This window comes from Hevea brasiliensis, chromosome 16, assembly GCF_030052815.1.
Source record: "Hevea brasiliensis isolate MT/VB/25A 57/8 chromosome 16, ASM3005281v1, whole genome shotgun sequence".
Taxonomy (NCBI): Eukaryota; Viridiplantae; Streptophyta; class Magnoliopsida; order Malpighiales; family Euphorbiaceae; genus Hevea; species Hevea brasiliensis.
Window position 1 is genome coordinate 60962835 of NC_079508.1, and position 19485 is coordinate 60982319.

The 19485-nt window shown below is 39.6% G+C and overlaps 1 protein-coding gene across 1 annotated transcript; it reads right to left on the reverse strand.

The window, feature by feature from the left end:
• Positions 1–17745: 17745 nt before the first annotated feature.
• LOC110637177 (probable glutathione S-transferase parC) lies at positions 17746–19041 on the reverse strand. Its single transcript, XM_021787155.2, has 2 exons — positions 18448–19041; positions 17746–18293 (listed from the first exon to the last, which is right to left on the reverse strand). The coding sequence occupies exons 1-2, from the start codon at positions 18766–18768 to the stop codon at positions 17949–17951; spliced, it is 666 nt and encodes a 221-aa protein (XP_021642847.1). The 5' UTR covers positions 18769–19041; the 3' UTR covers positions 17746–17948.
• Positions 19042–19485: the final 444 nt, after the last annotated feature.

The window sequence follows — 19485 nt, forward strand, 5'->3', positions numbered from 1 at the left end:
GAGATTCCTAAAGGGGCTGGACAGGAGGTATGCAAACCTGGCCATGATGTCTGATCAGTCTTTTGATGTAGTAGTTGATCGAGCCAGACAGATAGAGATTAGCTATGCTGTGGATGACAGCGGAAGAGCAAAGAAAAACAGAGCAGAGGGTTCTTCAGGTGTTCCCCACATGGGTACTACGGATAGTGGTGGCCAAACTAATTATAGAGGAAGAAGCAGGAATAAGAGAAGTGGTTTTAGACACAAATCCCGAGGGTTCAGACCAGGGTACGGATCCAGCAGTGGTCACAGTTCGGGGTATAGCAGTTCTGAGTCTGGTTCAGGATCTTCCTTAGCATCTTGTGCACAGTGTGGAAGAGGACATTCAGGACATTGTATGATGGGTTCAGGAGTATGCTTCAGGTGTGGCCAACCAGGTCACTTTGCTAGGGAATGCCCCGTGTTCAACGAGCCACAGATGGGGTCACAAGGTTCTGTTGCAAATGTTCCTCGTCAGTTGTATCCGGGTGCTTCCTGGATGGCAGTGGCCGATGTACAACAGGCCGAGGACAAGGGGGACATGGATTTGGAGGCGGTCGAGGTAGAAGTCGATCGTGGTTACGCCACTCAAGGTAGGGGTCAAGCTCGGTTTTCACTCGACCCACCAGGATGCTCGAGCTTCCAATGCAGCCAGGTGTATTCTACTAGTCTGTTCCTATGAGGCTCGTGTTTTGATAGATCCGGGTGCTACGCACTCATTTGTCTCCCCTGTGTTTGCCATAAGATTGGGTAGAAACCCTACAACTTTAGAATGCCCTTTGTCGGTAGCTACCCCACTTAGTGACAACATAGATGTAGATATGGTTTTTCCGGGTAGCCCAGTAGTAGTGGATGGAAAGATTCTCCCAACAGACTTGGTTCCTCTACCAGTAATGGATTTCGATGTAATCTTGGGGATGGATTGGTTGCCAATTCATTATGCCACTTTAGACTGCAGGAACAAAAAGTTGTATTTCCACATACCCGGTGTGGAAGAGTTTAGCTTCGATGGTGACAGGAGCGTGGCTCCATATAACTTGTTGTCAGCAATTAGTGCTAGAAAAATGTTGAAGCGTGGATGTCAAGGGTATTTGGCATTGGTGAGAGATACCTCTGTAGAAGGTGTCAACATGGAAAATGTTTCTGTTGTCAGAGAATTCATGGATGTCTTCCCTGAAGAACTTCCAGGGTTGCCACCGGAAAGGGAAATAGAGTTCTGCATTGATATTGTGCCGGGTACAAACCCCATATCAATGCCGCCTTAAGGGATGGCGCCAGCAGAATTGAAGGAGCTAAAGGAGCAACTACAGGAGCTTTTGGACAAAGGTTTTATACGTCCGAGCACTTCACCCTGGGGTGCTCCTGTTCTATTTGTGAGAAAGAATGATGGGTCATTGAGGTTGTGTATTGACTATAGACAGCTGAACAAGGTGACTGTGAAGAACAAGTATCCACTTCCTCGGATCGACGATCTGTTTGATCAGCTCCAATGGGCTAGATTCCTTTCCAAGATAGACCTGCGATCAGGCTACCATCAGTTGAGAATCAGGAATGAGGACGTGTCCAAAACGGCATCCAGGACAAAATATGGTCATTACGAGTTCTTGGTGATGTCTTTTGGACTCACTAATGCACCAGTAGCCTTCATGGACTTAATGAACAAGGTGTTCAAGCCATTTTTGGACCGTTTTGTCATCGTATTCAAATATGACATTTTGGTATACTCTCGGACCGAGGAAGAACACGTGTGGCACTTGAGAATGGTGTTGCAGATTTTGAGGGAGCACCAGCTATATGCCAAATTTTCAAAATGTGAATTTTGGCTAGAGAGCATCTCATTCTTGGGACACGTGGTTTCTAGTAACGGCATTCAAGTGGATCCCAAGAAAATTGAAGCTGTAACTGATTGGCTTAGGCCTACAACAGTCACTAAGGTGCGAAGTTTTCTGGGTCTAGCTGGCTACTATAGGCGTTTTGTGCAAGATTTTTCCAGGATAGCAGCTCCCCTAACTAAGTTAACTCGGAAGAATGTTCCATTCATTTGGACAGATGACTGTGAGAAGAGCTTCCAGAAGCTTAAGGAGTGTCTAACCACTGCCCCTGTGTTGACACTACCTATGAGTGGCGAAGGATATACCGTGTACTGTGACACCTCCAGAGTTGGCCTAGGGTGTGTTTTGATGCAGAATGGAAAGGTAGTGGCTTATGCTTCAAGACAGCTGAAGAGGCATGAGCAGAACTACCCCACCCATGATTTGGAAATGGCGACTGTAGTCTTTGCACTAAAAATCTGGAGACACTACCTGTATGGTGAAGTGTGCGAGATATACACCGACCACAAGAGTTTGAAATACATCTTCCAATAGAGGGATTTAAACTTGAGACAGAGGAGATGGATGGAGCTTCTAAAAGATTATGATTGCACTATCCAGTACCACCCTGGGAAGGCCAATGTAGTGGCAGATACTTTGAGCAGAAAATCTTCTGGCAGTTTGGCGCACTTTTCAGCAGAGAAAAGACCGTTGATTCGGGAAGTACATGAGTTAATGGATCAAGGTTTAATCCTAGATCTTTCAGATGAGGGGGAATTATTGGCTCATTTTTCAGTGAGGCCAGACTTGCGAGACAGAGTTAGAGTTTCCCAGCACAGAGACCAATAATTGATGAAAATCATAGAAAGAATACATCAAGGTGAAGGTGGTGAGTTTGGGTTTGCCAATGATGGCGCCCTTATGCAAGGTTCTAGAATATGTGTGCCCGATGTGGACAATCTCAAAAATAAAATAATGCAAGAGGCACACTATACACTGTACAATGTCCACCCAGGCTCCACCAAGATGTACCATGATGTGAAGGATAGCTATTGGTGGAATGGCATGAAGAGAGACATAGCAGACTTTGTGTCCAAGTGCTTGACTTGTCAGAAGGTGAAGTTTGAACATCAGAGACCGTCAGGGAAGCTGCAAGAGCTCCCTATCCCAGAATGGAAGTGGGAAATGATTACTATGGATTTTGTGATTGGATTGCCTCGTACCACGATATGATTCGATATGGGTAATTGTAGACCGTCTAACCAAATCAGCTCACTTCTTGTCTGTGAAGACTACATATTCTGTGGCACAGTACGCCCGACTCTACATTCGAGAAATAGTCAGATTGCATGGAGTTCCGGCTTCCATAATATCTGATAGAGGGCCCCAGTTCACTTCTCTGTTTTGGAGGAAGTTGTAGGAGGCACTTGGCACACAGTTGAACTTTAGTACGGCTTTCCACCCTCGCATGCACGGACACTCAGAAGGACAATCCAAACACTGGAAGACATGCTTCGCATGAGTGTTTTGGATTCTGGAGGTCAATGGGATGATCAGCTAGCTTTGGTGGAGTTTGCCTACAACAACAGTTACCATTCCAGCATAGGGATGGCACCCTATGAGGCACTATATGGAAGAAAGTGTAGGTCTCCTCTGTGTTGGACGGAAATGGGAGAATCGAAGGTGCATGATGTAGACCTAGTGCAGTACACTTCAGAGGTAGTTCCTTTAATCAGGGAACGATTGAAAATAGCTTTCAGTAGGCAGAAGAGTTATGCAGACCCCAGACGGAGGGATGTGGAGTTTGCAGTAGGTGACTATATATTCCTGAAGGTTTCTCCAATGAAGGGAGTCATGAGATTTGGAAAGAAGGGCAAGTTGGCACCTCGGTATATCGGACCTTTTGAGGTTACTGATAGAGTTGGAGCAGTTGCCTACCAGTTGGAGCTACCACCCAACCTTTCTCATGTTCATCCTGTGTTTCACATCTCCATGCTCAGGAAATACATTCTACATCCTTCTCATGTACTACAGCCGGATGTAATAGAGTTAAAAGAGAACTTGACATTTGAGGAGCAACCTGTAGCCATAGTGGACTACCAAGTGAGACAGCTAAGATCAAAACAGATCCCTATGGTTAAGGTTTTGTGGAGGAGTCAGTCAGTGGAAGAGTGTACCTGGGAGTCAGAACGGGACATGCGTAGCAAGTACCCTTATCTGTTCAATGTGTAATCTTGTACTTTATTCTGCATTGTTTAAATTCGAGGACGAATTTTCTGTAAGGGGGGAAGAATGTAACACCCCAAAATTTTAAATTTTATTACTTTATAAGTATTATTGATATTTTAATTTTATTTAAATTTTAAGAAATTATTTAAGATTTTTCGGATTTTAAAAATCGGGTTCGATTTTCCGAAAATATAAACTTTGATGATTTTTAAAAATTTATTTAAAGACCACGTGACAAAACTAAAAATATATTTGGAGTCTACGAATTTTTTTGAGTTTTCTGGAATTTTTTTGGAATTTTTGGACCTCGTTTTTGGTCCCGAGGCAAAGTAAAAATTCAAAATTTTGTATCCTGAATCGAACCAGCCGAATCGGACCAGTCGAATCGGACTGACCTTTTCTTTTTCTTCCTTCTTCCTCCCTGCGCGTCCCGACCCCTCTCCCTTTCTCTCTCTTTTTGTAATACCCCCGTTTGCATAGCCTGGTAGATTTCACTATTCCGGTGATCGGTGTCGGTCCGGACAATTAAGGGGATTAGAATCACACTTAAGACAACTAGAGAAACCATAAACACGAATAATTAGTAATGTTTAATTAGTTAAGTATAAATAAGAAAAACATAACATAAGAAGTTAAACGAGCCGAGAGTCACAGCGATGGGTGACCTCCTCGGAAACGACTGCGAAGTCGTTTTAAACTCAATTTTCGAACCGTAAAATGTGACGCCGTGGTCCTTAGGACCATTATGAACACAGTGGAAAAGAGAAAATCACGAAAAAGAACTGTTAAGCCAGTCAAATAATTAGGTCAGGGAGCCGGAAGAAATATTAGATTATTTACAAACCGGGATGAACCGACGAGGGGCAATTTGGTCAATTGACCCCGAGAGTCGCTCCTCGACCTAATCACAAATAAAATTCGGAGAAATGCATAAATGATGACTTTGACCTATTGTGAGCTGAAAAATGGTCAATAATGACCAAAGGAGATGTGTTTGAATTGTTGGCAGCGAAGCCAAATTCGGAGGTTGAATGGTCATGCTGCTGGCAGCATGACCAAGCCAACTTTGAAGGACCAAAACGGAAATTTTACAAGTCCAATTGATATGCCATCAATTGGAGATGAAAATAGACATAAAATGCTACAATTTTCATTGAGGAACCATGGCAAAAAACTGACTAAAACTTAGTGAACCAATTGACCAAAGTGAAATGAGAGCAGGCTGCCACTGTACAAACTGACCAAATGAACAGTGTTTATTCATTTGGTCATAACCCGAGCTAGGCAGGTCAGATTGACTTGAAATTTTACCGGTGGTTAGATCACATATAGACCTAAAACTTTCATGAAGAACACAAGTCCAGATTCTGCCAGCAACCAAGCCATTTGGCCACCCCAAGTTGATGACTCAAATCTACCAACACCCAACTTTGCCCAGAAAATCTGGGTTATGTTCCATCCGGCAGCCCTGATTCAAAGGGGCATAACTTGAGCTACAAAACTCCAATTGGGGTGATTTAAAAATGAGAATAAACTTAAGATAATAAGGAACATTTTCTATGAATGAAGTTTTGCCAAATTCCAACAGTAAAATTGCCAATGGAACAGTACAACTTGGAGCACCAAAACTGAAAATTTGATAATTTGGCCAAAAGGACTTAAGCTTTGAGAAAATGACCAAAACCAACAAATTTAATGACCAAAATGTGGTATGTGGGTGAAGTTGGAGTTCCCATACCTATTAAGCCTTAAAAAGTCAACAATTTGACTTGAATAGTGTAATGAATAGTAACCCGAAACACAAAAACTTTCAGAACGTCGAAATTAGTACAATAGAGCTAGTAAAAATGAAGTGAAATTTATTTTTGGAATTTATGCTAAGTTATGGTACTGAAACACTGTGAAACTGTGTGTTTCAGCTGAAAAAGACTTGGAAACTAGAAGAGACTGAGTCAAGGCCTAAAGGCGACTCCAGTCAGGTTTGTACACAATAATAATTGTTTAAATATTTTAATCTAAAAAATTTGACTTCTTTGATTAATTATGTACTGTGTTGCCATTTTGTAATCGTAAATGTGACTTTGGAAATTGATCAAATTTCTCATAAATTGTTTATATAAATTGTTTTGAATTGATTTTATGTTCACACTTAGCATGACAGTATCACATTATTCCTCCTCTATTTATGGGGTTGAGATCGTTTACTTTCCTCCCTCTCTGGCTTGCCAGTTGAGGCTGTAGATCGGATGAGTACTCATTAGCTAGCTAGCCACCTCCCTCATTGATTTCGATTAATGGGGTTGAGATTGCTTTGTCGTGGTGTACAACACGGCATTGATCGGAAATTTTGTGTCATGGCTTAAGTTGTGTATGACTTTGGCAACACTGTGTTTATAAAATTGTTTGACTAAATTGTGTTTAATAGATTATTTGATAAGATGATGTTATAATGAACTTTAATATTTGTGAAATGTGATTAAGAAACATTTAAATTGTGTTTGGCAATGAATAATTTATTTATTGCATTTTAAATTTTTATTGTGCACCACTGAGTATTTTTATACTCAGCGATAGCTTATTTTGCTGTCGCAGATAAGAGCAAGGAGAAAGCAGCAGAGTGAGCTGCTGTTAAATCGAGGACTACTCTGACCATTTTGTACGGGTATTATTTTATACCCTTATAGATAATCTTGATGTAAATATAAAAATGTTGTATGTATCAATGTAGTTGAGCAGTTGTAAATAAATTGTAATAATATTATTTTGGATTTTTTTTTCTGTAAATTTAATATTTGTACATATAAATTTCCTGCTTTATGCTTTGTAAATGGAAATATTAAATATTTTGAGATGAGAAACCTTGAATTGTATTGTGAAATTATTTTGAAGTGTGTGGAACTGAGTTGATTGAGTTATTGAAGGTTGGGAGTTGTGAAATATTTTTGGAAGTGTTTTTTTTAGGTAATTGAAGAACTGTTTTCTCCAGTTTTCAAACGGAACTCTGTCAAAATTTTTATAAAACTTGCGGCAAAATTTAAAATGGACAAAATTTTTACTAGTATTTAAGCTTTGAATAAATGGTTTTTAATTCTTACTAAAATGCTCACCACTTCCAAAATGTAAGAAAATGGTTTTAAAATCCCTTGTAGGGTATTTAATGGGTTATCGGTAGGTGAAGTTCGGTAGTTCATTAAGTATTCTACGGGATCATGTTATGCCTTACGGAGGGGTAAGGTGTGACATGTTTTAGTGGTATCAGAGCATAGTTTTTCAATAAATTTTGACTATGTGTACGAATATTTTATTGATAAGTACAACTGCTCAAGTGTCTTTAATTGATACATATGACATATTTACATCATGAATATGCATTAACGGAGGTCAACCTCCTTGTGTTTGATATCAGGAAGTAGAAAATTTGGGAAAACGGAATGGAAGGAGGAGATCATTCCGAAGAACAATCTGTTGAGGCTGAGGTTCAAGAGGAAGCCCCAGCACTCCAAAACGTGAGTGGGTCAGCCACTCCACTCGGCTCAAAGACCGCAGCTCCTCGCTCAATTTGTACACAGATGGTCGCGTTCTTTCAAAGAAATGGCAGGTAATGTGCCACCCCAAGCTCAGATGCCAGTACCTGTAGCACAACCACAGCCCTCAGCTCGGCAATATGAAAAACTGATGAAATTTGGGGCCATCGAGTTTAAAGGCACTGTGGATCCACTGGAGGCAAAACAGTGGTTGGAAAGAATGGAACGAGTTTACAGAAAACTGCAGTGTACGGAAGAGATGAAGTTTGAGTATTCAGTATCTCTTCTTCAAGGGGATGCATATGGATGGTGGAAGACCATCCCCCACAGCCTGGTTGAGCCACTTGTGCTGATATGGACAGACTTCCTGAGGGAATTCAGGCAGAAATGGATTCCTGATGCATATGTAGATAAGAAATTACAAGAATTCCTGAGTTTGAAGCAAGGGGACCAAACCATAGCAGAGTATGAGAGAGACTTCTCAAGGCTAAGCCACTATGCTAGAAGCTTAGTCTCCACCCCCAGAGACAGATGCAAGAGGTTTGAGTCCGGGCTAAGGCCAAGTCTGAGGATGCAAGTCGTGGGTTTCAGACATCAGAATTTCGCTGAATTAATCTCACAGGCCCTGGAACTGGAAAGGATAGAATCAGAAGGGGCAGTGAAGAAGGGTCCTCAAGAGAAAACTGAAAAGACTACGGGGCAAGCATCTGAAAGTGGTTCTGGAAAGAGGAAACAGTTTGGGGGATCTAGCTCCCGTAAATCTGGCAGAGGCAGATTTTTTGGCCAAAGACCACCCCGGTCTGGTTAGCCGACCCAACAAGCTTCTCGAGGATCTCTATCAGTACGACAGTGTGAAACTTGTGGGAAAACTCATGGCGGGGTTTGTTTCAAGGCCACTGGTGCATGTTTTAACTGTGGAGGGAGCGGACATTTCGCGAAGGATTGCACTAGTCCGCGTAGGCCTGGATCTTTTGCTACATCGAAAGGATCAGCCCAAGTCTCTGCACCTAGAGGGTCACCGTCAGCTGCTAGAGGTAGAGGTAGAGGTAGGGGTCCTGGTAGCACTCCTGGAAGTCAGAGCACTGTTAACCAGCCAGTATCCAGTGGCGCACCAGTCAGAGTGTATACTATGCGTCAGAGGGAGGAAGCTGAAACATCAGATGTAGTAGCTGGTAATTTCTCCATCCTTGACCAAGATGTGCATGTGTTATTTGATCCTGGCTCCACACATTCATATGTTAGTGCTAGTGTGATGTGTTCTACTGCTATTCAGTGTGTACCAATGGACTATGAGGTGCTAGTAACTAGCCCATTAGGCCAGGAGGTCAGGGTAAATAGGCTATATAGGGACTGTCCTTTGGTGATCCAAGGACACACCTTTTTGTCTGATTTAATTGAAATGCCCTTCAGAGATTATGACATTATCTTGGGCATGAATTGGTTAGCCAGACATCACGCCATGATTGACTATAGACTGAAGACAGTCACTTTTGGTCTTCCTCAGTATGGTGATGTAGTAATACATGGGGAGAGACAGTTATTGCCTTCAAACATCATTTCATTTGACCGCCGTAAAAATGATTAGAAAAGGGTGTGAGGCGTTCTTGGCACATGTGATAGACACCCAAGTGGGGAGTCCAGCACTGAGGGACATTCCTACTGTATGTGACTTTCCGGATGTGTTTCCTGATGAATTGCCAGGATTACCTCCAGAAAGAGAAGTGCAGTTTGAAATTGATGTTATGCCTGGTGTGGACCCAATCTCCATAACACCATACAGAATGGCACTAGCAGAACTAAAAGAATTGAAAGTGCAGTTGCAAGAGTTGCTTGACAAGGGCTTCATCCGCCCTAGTGTATCACCTTGGGGAGCGCCGGTGTTGTTTGTAAAGAAAAAGGATGGCACTCTCCGGTTATGCATTGACTATCGGCAGTTGAATAAGGTGACAATAAAGAATAGATACCCATTGCCCCGTATTGATGACTTATTTGATCAGTTGAGGGGTGCAGCTGTGTTCTCCAAAATTGACCTGAGATCAGGTTATTATCAGCTGAAATTACAAGAGCAGAGTATTTCTAAAACTGCTTTCAGAACCCGTTATGGCCATTATGAGTTCTTGGTCATGCCATTTGGGTTAACTAATGCTCCGGCTGCTTTTATGGATCTGATGAACACTATTTTTAGACCATACCTTGATCAGTTTGTTGTGGTATTTATCGATGATATATTGGTCTATTCGAAGAATGCAAAAGAGCATGATAGACATCTGCGGATTGTACTGCAGACTTTGAGGGAGAAACAGCTATACGCCAAATTGTCGAAATGTGAATTTTGGCTGAAGGAGATATCCTTTTTGGGGCATATAGTATTAGCAGAGGGTATTAAGGTAGATCCTAGCAAGATTGAAGCCGTCCTTAATTGGAAGCCACCCAGAAATGTCACGGAGATTCGCAGTTTTCTGGGGTTAGCTGGATACTACCGTCGATTTGTGAAGGGATTCTCCATGTTGGCATCTCTATTGACCAAGCTACTTAGAAAGGATGTGAAATTTCAGTGGACGGACAAATGCCAACAAAGTTTTGATGAATTGAAAAGATGTTTGACTGAGGCTCCAGTCCTGACTTTACCTACACCGAGTAAAGAATATACAGTTTACAGCGATGCTTCTCACAATGAGTTAGGTTGTGTGTTGATGCAAGATCGAAATATCATTGCCTATGCATCACACCAGCTAAAACTGCATGAGAGGAATTATCCGACACATGATTTGGAGCTTGCAGCTATCGTGTTTGCTCTTAAGATCTGGAGACATTATTTGTATGGGGAGAAGTGTTACATCTACATAGATCATAAGAGTTTGAAGTATTTGGGCACCCAGAAAGAGCTAAATTTGAGACAGAGGAGATGGTTAGAGTTGATAAAAGACTATGATTGTCTGATAGACTATCAGCCAGGGAAAGCTAATGTTGTGGCTAACGCCCTAAGTCGCAAGACTATGGCAAGTCTACAAGTTACTCCCTTGTCTTTGGTACATGAGTTAAGGTCACTGTATGCCAGCTTAGAGGTTAATGATGATGGGCGGACAGCAATTGTATGGCATGTACAGCCAGTGTTAATTGATTAGATCAAAATGGCTGGTCAGAATGATGAAAGGTTTCAGAAGCTGTTGGAAGAAGTCCGGCAGGGCAAGAAACCAGAGTTCTCAATCAGAGATGATGGTTTACTGCTACACCAAGGCAGAATATGTGTTCCTAATGATGTTGATTTGAGGCAGATCATTTTGAAGGAAGCACATGAGTCTCCTTTTGCTATGCACCCTGGTGGTACAAAAATGTATAGAGGGCTAAAGGAGCATTACTGGTGGATGGGTTTAAAAAGAGATGTGGCAGAGTTTGTATCCAAATGCCTAACTTGTCAGCAAGTAAAGGCAAAGCATCAAGTACCAACTGGGTTGTTACATCCACTGTCAGTGCCAGAATGGAAATGGGAAAGGATAACGATGGATTTTGTAATGGGACTTCCGAAGACACAGAAGAGTCATGATGCAGTATGGGTCATTGTTGACAGACTAACTAAGTCTGCTCATTTTCTGCCAGTCCGAATGGACTACAGTTTGGACAGATTGGCCAGGTTGTACATTGATGAGATTGTGAGACTGCATGGAGTGCCAGTATCCATCGTATCAGACAGAGATCCTAGGTTTACTTCTAGATTCTGGGGTAGTCTTCAGAGAGCCCTAGGAACTAGATTGAACTTCAGTACTGCATTCCACCCACAGACAGATGGCCAGTCTGAGAGGGTAATTCAGATATTGGAGGATATGCTACAGGCTCGTGTGATTGAGTTTGAGGGTAGTTGGGATACACACTTGCCTTTGATTGAGTTTGCTTACAACAACAGCTACCAATCAAGCATTGGGATGCCTCCATATGAAGCTTTGTATGGCAGAAAATGTAGAACCCCGTTGTGTTGGGATGACGTGGGTGAAAGAAAAATGATTGGACCCGACATTGTTCTACAGACTGAAGAGAAAATCAGGGTGATCAGAGATCTACTTAAATCTGCATCAGACCGTCAAAAGTCCTATGTTGATTTGAAAAGAAGGGATATTGAGTATGCAGTGGGTGAGAAAGTTTTCCTCAAGGTTTCTCCATGGAAGAGAATTATGAGATTCGGCAGAAAGGGGAAACTAAGTCCTCGTTTTATTGGGCCATATGAGGTATTGGAAAGAGTGGGTCCTTTGGCTTATCGTTTGGCACTACCTCCAGAGTTAGAGATACATAACGTCTTCCATGTGTCGATGTTGAGGAGGTATCGATCAGACCCATCTCATGTACTACCAATAGAAGAAATTGAAGTAAATCCAGACCTCTCATATGAAGAAGAACCCATAAAGATTCTGGCTTATGAGGTGAAGCAGCTACGGAACAAGTAGATACCATTGGTAAAAGTGCTGTGGAACCATCATTCGGGCCAAGAAGCTACTTGGGAACGAGAGGAGGACATGAGGAGACAACACCCACAGCTGTTCAGAGATTCATACCAGGTAAAAATTTCGAGACGAAATTTATTTTAAGGGGGGGGAGAATTGTAACACCCCCGTTTGCATAGCCTGGTAGATTTCACTGTTCCGGTGATCAGTGTCGGTCCGGACAATTAAGGGGATTAGAACCACACTTAAGACAACTAGAGAAACCATAAACACGAATAATTAGTAATGTTTAATTAGTTAAGTATAAATAAGAAAAACATAACATAAGAAGTTAAACGAGCCGAGAGTCACAGCGATGGGTGACCTCCTCGGGAACGACTGCGAAGTCATTTTAAACTCAATTTTCGAACCGTAAAATGTGACGCCGCGGTCCTTAGGACCATTATGAACACAGTGGAAAAGAGAAAATTACGAAAAGGAACTGTTAAGCCAGTCAAATAATTAGGTCAGGGAGCCAGAAGAAATATTGGATTATTTACAAACCGGGATGAACCGACGAGGGGCAATTTGGTCAATTGACCCCGAGAGCTGCCTCCTGACCTAACTGTCAAATAAAATTCGGAGAAATGCATAAATGATGACTTTGACCTATTGTGAGCTGAAAAATGGTCAATAATGACCAAAGGAGATGTGTTTGAATTGTTGGAAGTGAAGCCAAATTCGGAGGTTGAATGGTCATGCTGCTGGCAGCATGACCAAGCCAACTTTGAAGGACCAAAACGGAAATTTTACAAGTCCAATTGATATGCCATCAATTGGAGATGAAAATAGACATAAAATGCCACAATTTTCATTGAGGAACCATGGCCAAAAATTGACTAAAACTTAGTGAACCAATTGACCAAAGTGAAATGAGAGCAGGCTGCCACTGTACAAACTGACCAAATGAACAGTGTTTGTTCATTTGGTCATAACCCGAGCTAGGCAGGTCAGATTGACCTGAAATTTTACCGGTGGTTAGATCACATATAGACCTAAAACTTTCATGAAGAACACAAGTCCAGATTCTGCCAGCAACCAAGCCATTTGGCCACCCCAAGTTGGTGACTCAAATCTGCCAGCACCCAACTTTGCCCAGAAAATCTGGGTTATGTTCCATCCGGCAGCCCTGATTCAAAGGGGCATAACTTGAGCTACAAAACTCCAATTGGGGTGATTCAAAAATGAGAATAAACTTAAGATAATAAGGAACATTTTCTATGAAGGAAGTTTTGCCAAATTCTAACAGTAAAATTGCCAATGGAACAATGCAACTTGGAGCACCAAAACTGAAAATTTGATAATTTGGCCAAAAGGACTTAAGCTTTGAGAAAATGACCAAAACCAACAAATTTAATGACCAAAATGTGGTATGTGGGTGAAGTTGGAGTTTCCATACCTATTAAGCCTTAAAAAGTCAACAATTTGACTTGAATAGTCTAATGAACAGTAACCCGAAACACAAAAACTTCGAGAACGTCGAAATTAGTACAATAGAGCTAGTAAAAATGAAGTGAAATTTATTTTTGGAATTTATGCTAAGTTATGGTACTGAAACACATACTGAAACACTGTGAAACTGTGTGTTTCAGCTGAAAAAGACTTGAAAACTCGAAGAGACTGAGTCAAGGCCTAAAGGCGACTCCAGTCAGGTTTGTGCACAATAATAATTGTTTAAATATTTTAATCTAAAAAATTTGACTTCTTTGATTAATTATGTACTGTGTTGCCATTTTGTAATCGTAAATGTGACTTTGGAAATTGATCAAATTTCTCATAAATTGTTTATATAAATTGTTTTGAATTGATTTTATGTTCACACTTAGCATGACAGTATCACATTATTCCTCCTCTATTTATGGGGTTGAGATCATTTACTTTCCTCCCTCTCTGGCTTGCCAGTTGAGGCTGTAGATCGGATGAGTACTCATTAGCTAGCTAGCCACCTCCCTCATTGATTTCGATTAATGGGGTTGAGATTGCTTTGTCGTGGTGTATAACACGGCATTGATCGGAAATTTTGTGTCATGGCTTAAGTTGTGTATGACTTTGGCAACACTGTGTTTATAAAATTGTTTGACTAAATTGTGTTTAATAGATTATTTGACAAGATGATGTTATTATAAACTTTAATATTTGTGAAATGTGATTAAGAAACATTTAAATTGTGTTTGGTAATGAATAATTTATTTATTGCATTTTAAATTTTTATTGTGCACCACTGAGTATTTTTATACTCAGCGATAGCTTATTTTGCTATCGCAGATAAGAGCAAGAAGAAAGCAGCAGAGTGAGCTGCTGTTAAATCGAGGACTACTCTGACCATTTTGTACAGGTATTATTTTATACTCTTGTAGATAATCTTGATGTAAATATAAAAATGTTGTATGTATCAATGTAGTTGAGCAGTTGTAAATAAATTGTAATAATATTATTTTGGATTTTTTTTCTGTAAATTTAATATTTGTACATATAAATTTCCTGCTTTATGCTTTGTGAATGGAAATATTAAATATTTTGAGATGAGAAACCTTGAATTGTATTGTGAAATTATTTTGAAGTGTGTGGAACTGAGTTGATTGAGTTATTGAAGGTTGGGAGTTGTGAAATATTTTTGGAAGTGTTTTTTTTTAGGTAATTGAAGAACTGTTTTCTCCAGTTTTCAAACGGAACTCTGTCAAAATTTTTATAAAATTTGCGGCAAAATTTAAAATGGACAAAATTTTTACTAGTATTTAAGCTTTGAATAAATGGTTTTTAATTCTTACTAAAATGCTCACCACTTCCAAAATTTAAGAAAATCGTTTTAAAATCCCTCGTAGGATACTTAATGGGTTATCGGTAGGTGAAGTTCGGTAGTTCATTAAATATTCTACGGGATCATGTTATGCCTTACGGAGGGGTAAGGTGTGACACTTTTTCTCTCTCCTCCCTCCTCCCCTTGCCGCGCTGCCACCTCCCCACCACCCGGCGCCGCCTCACCCTTCCCCACGGTGCGCTGAACGCCGGAAAACGGCTCCTGAAGCGACGCGTACTCGCGCGCGACCATTCGTCTTCCCGGCTAAAATCTGGCCGATCCGGCCACCAATCGGACCGAGTCTTGTGTCTAAACTCATCTACTTGTCGAGAGCTTTCCATAGACACTAAGAACACCGAAATCCATCGAGCGGTTTGTCCAATTTTTGCCCGGGAAGTTTTAGCCCATTTTGACTTTTGGGCTAGATTTCTCACAAACCGTAAACCCCACGAGAAAACTGAGAGTACCAGAGCGCTCCACTCGTCGAGAGCTTCGCGACGACATAAATTTTGAATTTTTCCGACACCATTTTTCGATGGGTCTCACAGAACTTCGCAGTGTTTTTTCGAGCATTAAATGAGCTTAGAAAATTTCGTAAAATTTATGTACTAACCCCCGTGTTGTGGGCTTCGTGTAGGTATCCTCAATTCGCGGAAATTCGGCGATTGTCAGTGCAGTGAATTTTCGATGCATGACTTCTGGAAAAGTCTCCGAATTGGACCGAGGTTTTGGCTATCCCCCCATTGTCAGACGTCCCGAGCGCGTCCCTGAAGTCGAAATCGGCAAAGGTAAACCCGAACCTTGTTTTTTTCGTAATTTTCTAGTGTTTAAATAGGATTAAAAATCCATAAAATATTCGTGGTAGCTCAGAAAATTATGATTCTTTTTGCAATAGCCTAGTAATATTGCTAAAGACCGCGGGGCAAAGTTTTAAAATTTTTAGAGCTTTTTTGGGTAGTTTTTACAAAAATGATCAATTATAAGGACTAAATTGAAATTTTACATATTGTGATGGATGACTGATTTGATGGGCCCAGGAGGGGCTGTGTGATGTGATTGAATTGTGGATATATGAGTTGCGAATATAGAAGTGTGTTTTGAGCCCTTTTGCAGGTTGGGTAGGTCCTAGGTATAGGGGAGACTCTGCCTAATTTTCGGCACCACTTAGGACGTATTTGGTCTTTTCTTGATTTGTATTGAGTCATTTGTATTAAATAATTGTAATGTAATTGTCAGGTGAGCCGGGACAGCCTTCTTCTTCCGCCCAACCGCCACAGTGACTGTTGTCAAGTCTGTGAGTAAAATATTAATTTTAATTGTAATTTCACTATTATTATATGTTCAAGCATGCCCATGCATCACTTATATGCATATATCTATGTAGATAAACTTTAGGCACGATTTATGTTGCATTCATAACTGTGAAAGTGCCATGTATGTTGTTGTGGTAATTTGGAGCAGTGTGCGTGCGTTGGCGTGCGTGTGATGTGGTGTGGACTATGGATAGGACGGGTAGACACGGCTTGAGATCTTCGCTAGGACCGGCCCTGGGGTAGACACGGCTTGAGTTCTTCGCTGGGACCCCGATTTGGTTATTAAGTAGAAGTCCGAGCCGAGTTCTTCGCTGGCACAGTTGGAATTAAGAGAGTCAGATAGGGATCACTCCATATATATTATGATTGATATTACTGGGTGCGTGGCTCCAAATTACCTTTTTGATGTTATGATGTGAAATTATTGATGGTGTTGCATTTCACTCTACATGGTGCATTAGTTTTAGATAGTTATAGAGATTATGGTTAAAACTGATATTTTACTCTCTGAGTCGAATGCTCACTCCTATTCAATATTTTTTCAGGCTACAGGAGGATTTTATTGTGGTTAACCTGTTTTTCTCCTTCGCAGGTTGTTTATCAATATTTGTGTAATTTTATTTACTCCTAGAATTTCCGCATGTGTTAGAAATATTAATTGATTTGAGTCTGTAATATAAATTGTTATGTGGACCTGTAAAATTACTATATGCATGTTTGATGGACTGGATGAGGGAGCTGAGCTCCCATTTATCTTTATGTTGATATGAGTATGTGGAGGGTGAGCTGAGCTCCCCAATTGATGATATATTTTGTTTACAGGTCGGGTGAGTCAAAAACTCCATGTTGAAAGGTCCACTTTATGGCCGGACTCCGTCCGGTTGATTTCTTGATATTGGGTCCAAATGGGCCTTAGAGTTGGGTTAGTGAATAGTTAGGCTTACTACGGGCCTCGGGAGCTTTAGGCTTGCCCAGGTCCTAGTGCCGGTTCGGCCCATAGGTTGGGTCGTGACAATTAATGAAAAATTAAAATCAAATAAAAATATCAAAATAACTTTGATTCAGAATAATTCATATCGATTTGATACGATTTTTCAATTCAGTTCAAAACCCCTGAAAACCATATATAGCCCTACTTTTCTCACCTCCCTAAACATTTAAGAGCACAATGAACTCATGAATATTTAGCATAAATAAACCATTTCATTTAATGCACAATGATAGATATCAAATTTTGAAGGTTTTATTAATTTTAGGAAATATTTTAAAATACATAAAAAATAAAAAAATGTTATATTAATTTAAAAAATTTTAAATATTATTTTTAAATAATTATCTTGTTTGCAATATCACATATTTTATAAATATTACTTCAAATTTAAAGTAAATTTTCACTAAATAATTATTATGTTAAAATTTAAATCCATAAAATAAAAAATAGGATAAGTTGAATTTAAGTACATTTCACTAATTTTTGAGGCATACTCGGAGATTTTTTTTTTTTTTTTTTTTTTTTTTTTTAACAATGCCAAACATCGTGAAATTACCCAAAATATATAATGAAACTACAAAGCACAGGAGTTAATGGTAGGAAAACCAATGGAATCATTAGTTCCTTTCTTATTCACAATACATGAAATTAAGCAAAGGGAAAGTGACTGCCTAAAAAGAAAAAGAAAAGGAAAAGGAAAATGATACTTTTCCTTCATCATTCATACACCTTTGACAGAACAACAGGAAAGACTTGAGCAAGTGATGAAATTAGGGCATTAATTAAATATTGACTAATCAATCCCATTCTTCTTCCTAAACATGAGCACAAATTCATAGATCTTTTCAGGGTCGGGAATGATTTTGGCAACACTCTCTCTTTGCATGCATCTCTTTATCCAGCCTGAAACCTTTGGGAATTCAGCTTCAACCTGGAAGTTTCCCATTTTCTCAGCAGCCAAAAACCAACTGGTAAAAGGAATTGCTATAATGTCAATAAATCCAAAAGTCTTCCCTCCAAAGAAATCTTTATCTCCAAGGCTTCCATCTACCACCTTCAATATCTCTATCAACTCCTTCTTTGCTGCCTCTGTGGCCTCCCCTTTGCTCATCGCCACATTTCGAACTGCATCAAATAGCTGCTCAATAGACAAACAATATTATAAATTGAACCCAAGTTATGAATTGTTTCAATAATTATGCTTTTGGGGGAAAAAGGTTTGAATACTATTAGAATTAAAGATTAGACAGCCAACAAGTGAGGATGATGAGTTAACGGTGCAAGAAACACACCTTTTGGTCAATGTAATCAGCCAAGAAGCGAGCTTGAGCACGTCCATAAGTACAAGGTGGAAGCAGTGCAGGTGAAGCCCATGTCTCATCAATATAACTGACAATAACGGAGGACTCACAGAGTGGCTTTCCATTGTGCAAAAACACAGGCACCTTCTGGTAAATTGGGTTTGATTTCAGCAACAACTCACTCTTCCCACCAAACAAATCCTCCTCTCTTGATTCGAAGGTAACCCCCTTCTCACCCAACGCAATTTTTACCCTCATACAGAAAGGGCTGGCCCAGAAATCCAAAAGAACCACCTCCTCTCCCTTTGACATTTTTTTTTTTTTTTTGATGTTTGGGCGATGGAAGAATAATAAAGATGTAGCAATTTATATAGGAGATGGGGCCTCTTGATGAAGGGGTGACAATCTCAAAGCTTGAAGCATGTAACAAGGCTTTATTGTATTATCCTCCAATTAGAATCTAAAAACCAAAAAAGCCTTGTGATTTTCATTTGCCTAGCTAGGTGTTACTATGCTACTATTTAATTGTAACGGATAGATGTTTCTGCAGTAAATGCTCAGAGAAGTGGGGTGAGCAATAATCAAAGTGAATGGGAGTTTTTTCTTTTAATTTTAATCCGTTATGAATTCAAAATATAATAATATGAAATTTATATATTTAATAAGTAAATTTTATTATATATTTTATATATTTAATCTATAATAAATTATATGTAGACAAAAATTTTCCCAAATAAATGAATCAAATTAATTCATTGTTTTAGTAAAAAAGAATTTGATTATTAATTTAAATTAGTTAATAACTTTTAAAATTTTAATTTTAATTATTAATTTAATTACTTTTACGTTAATAAATGATTTAATTGAAAAAATTTTTAGTTAACAATATTAATTATGATTTTATTAATAATTCATATAATTTACAATATTTTTTTGTCAATAATATATAATATTTAATATTTTTATTAATAATATATAAATATAATAATATTTTATTAATAATTTTTATTTTTATGAAAATTTAAATTA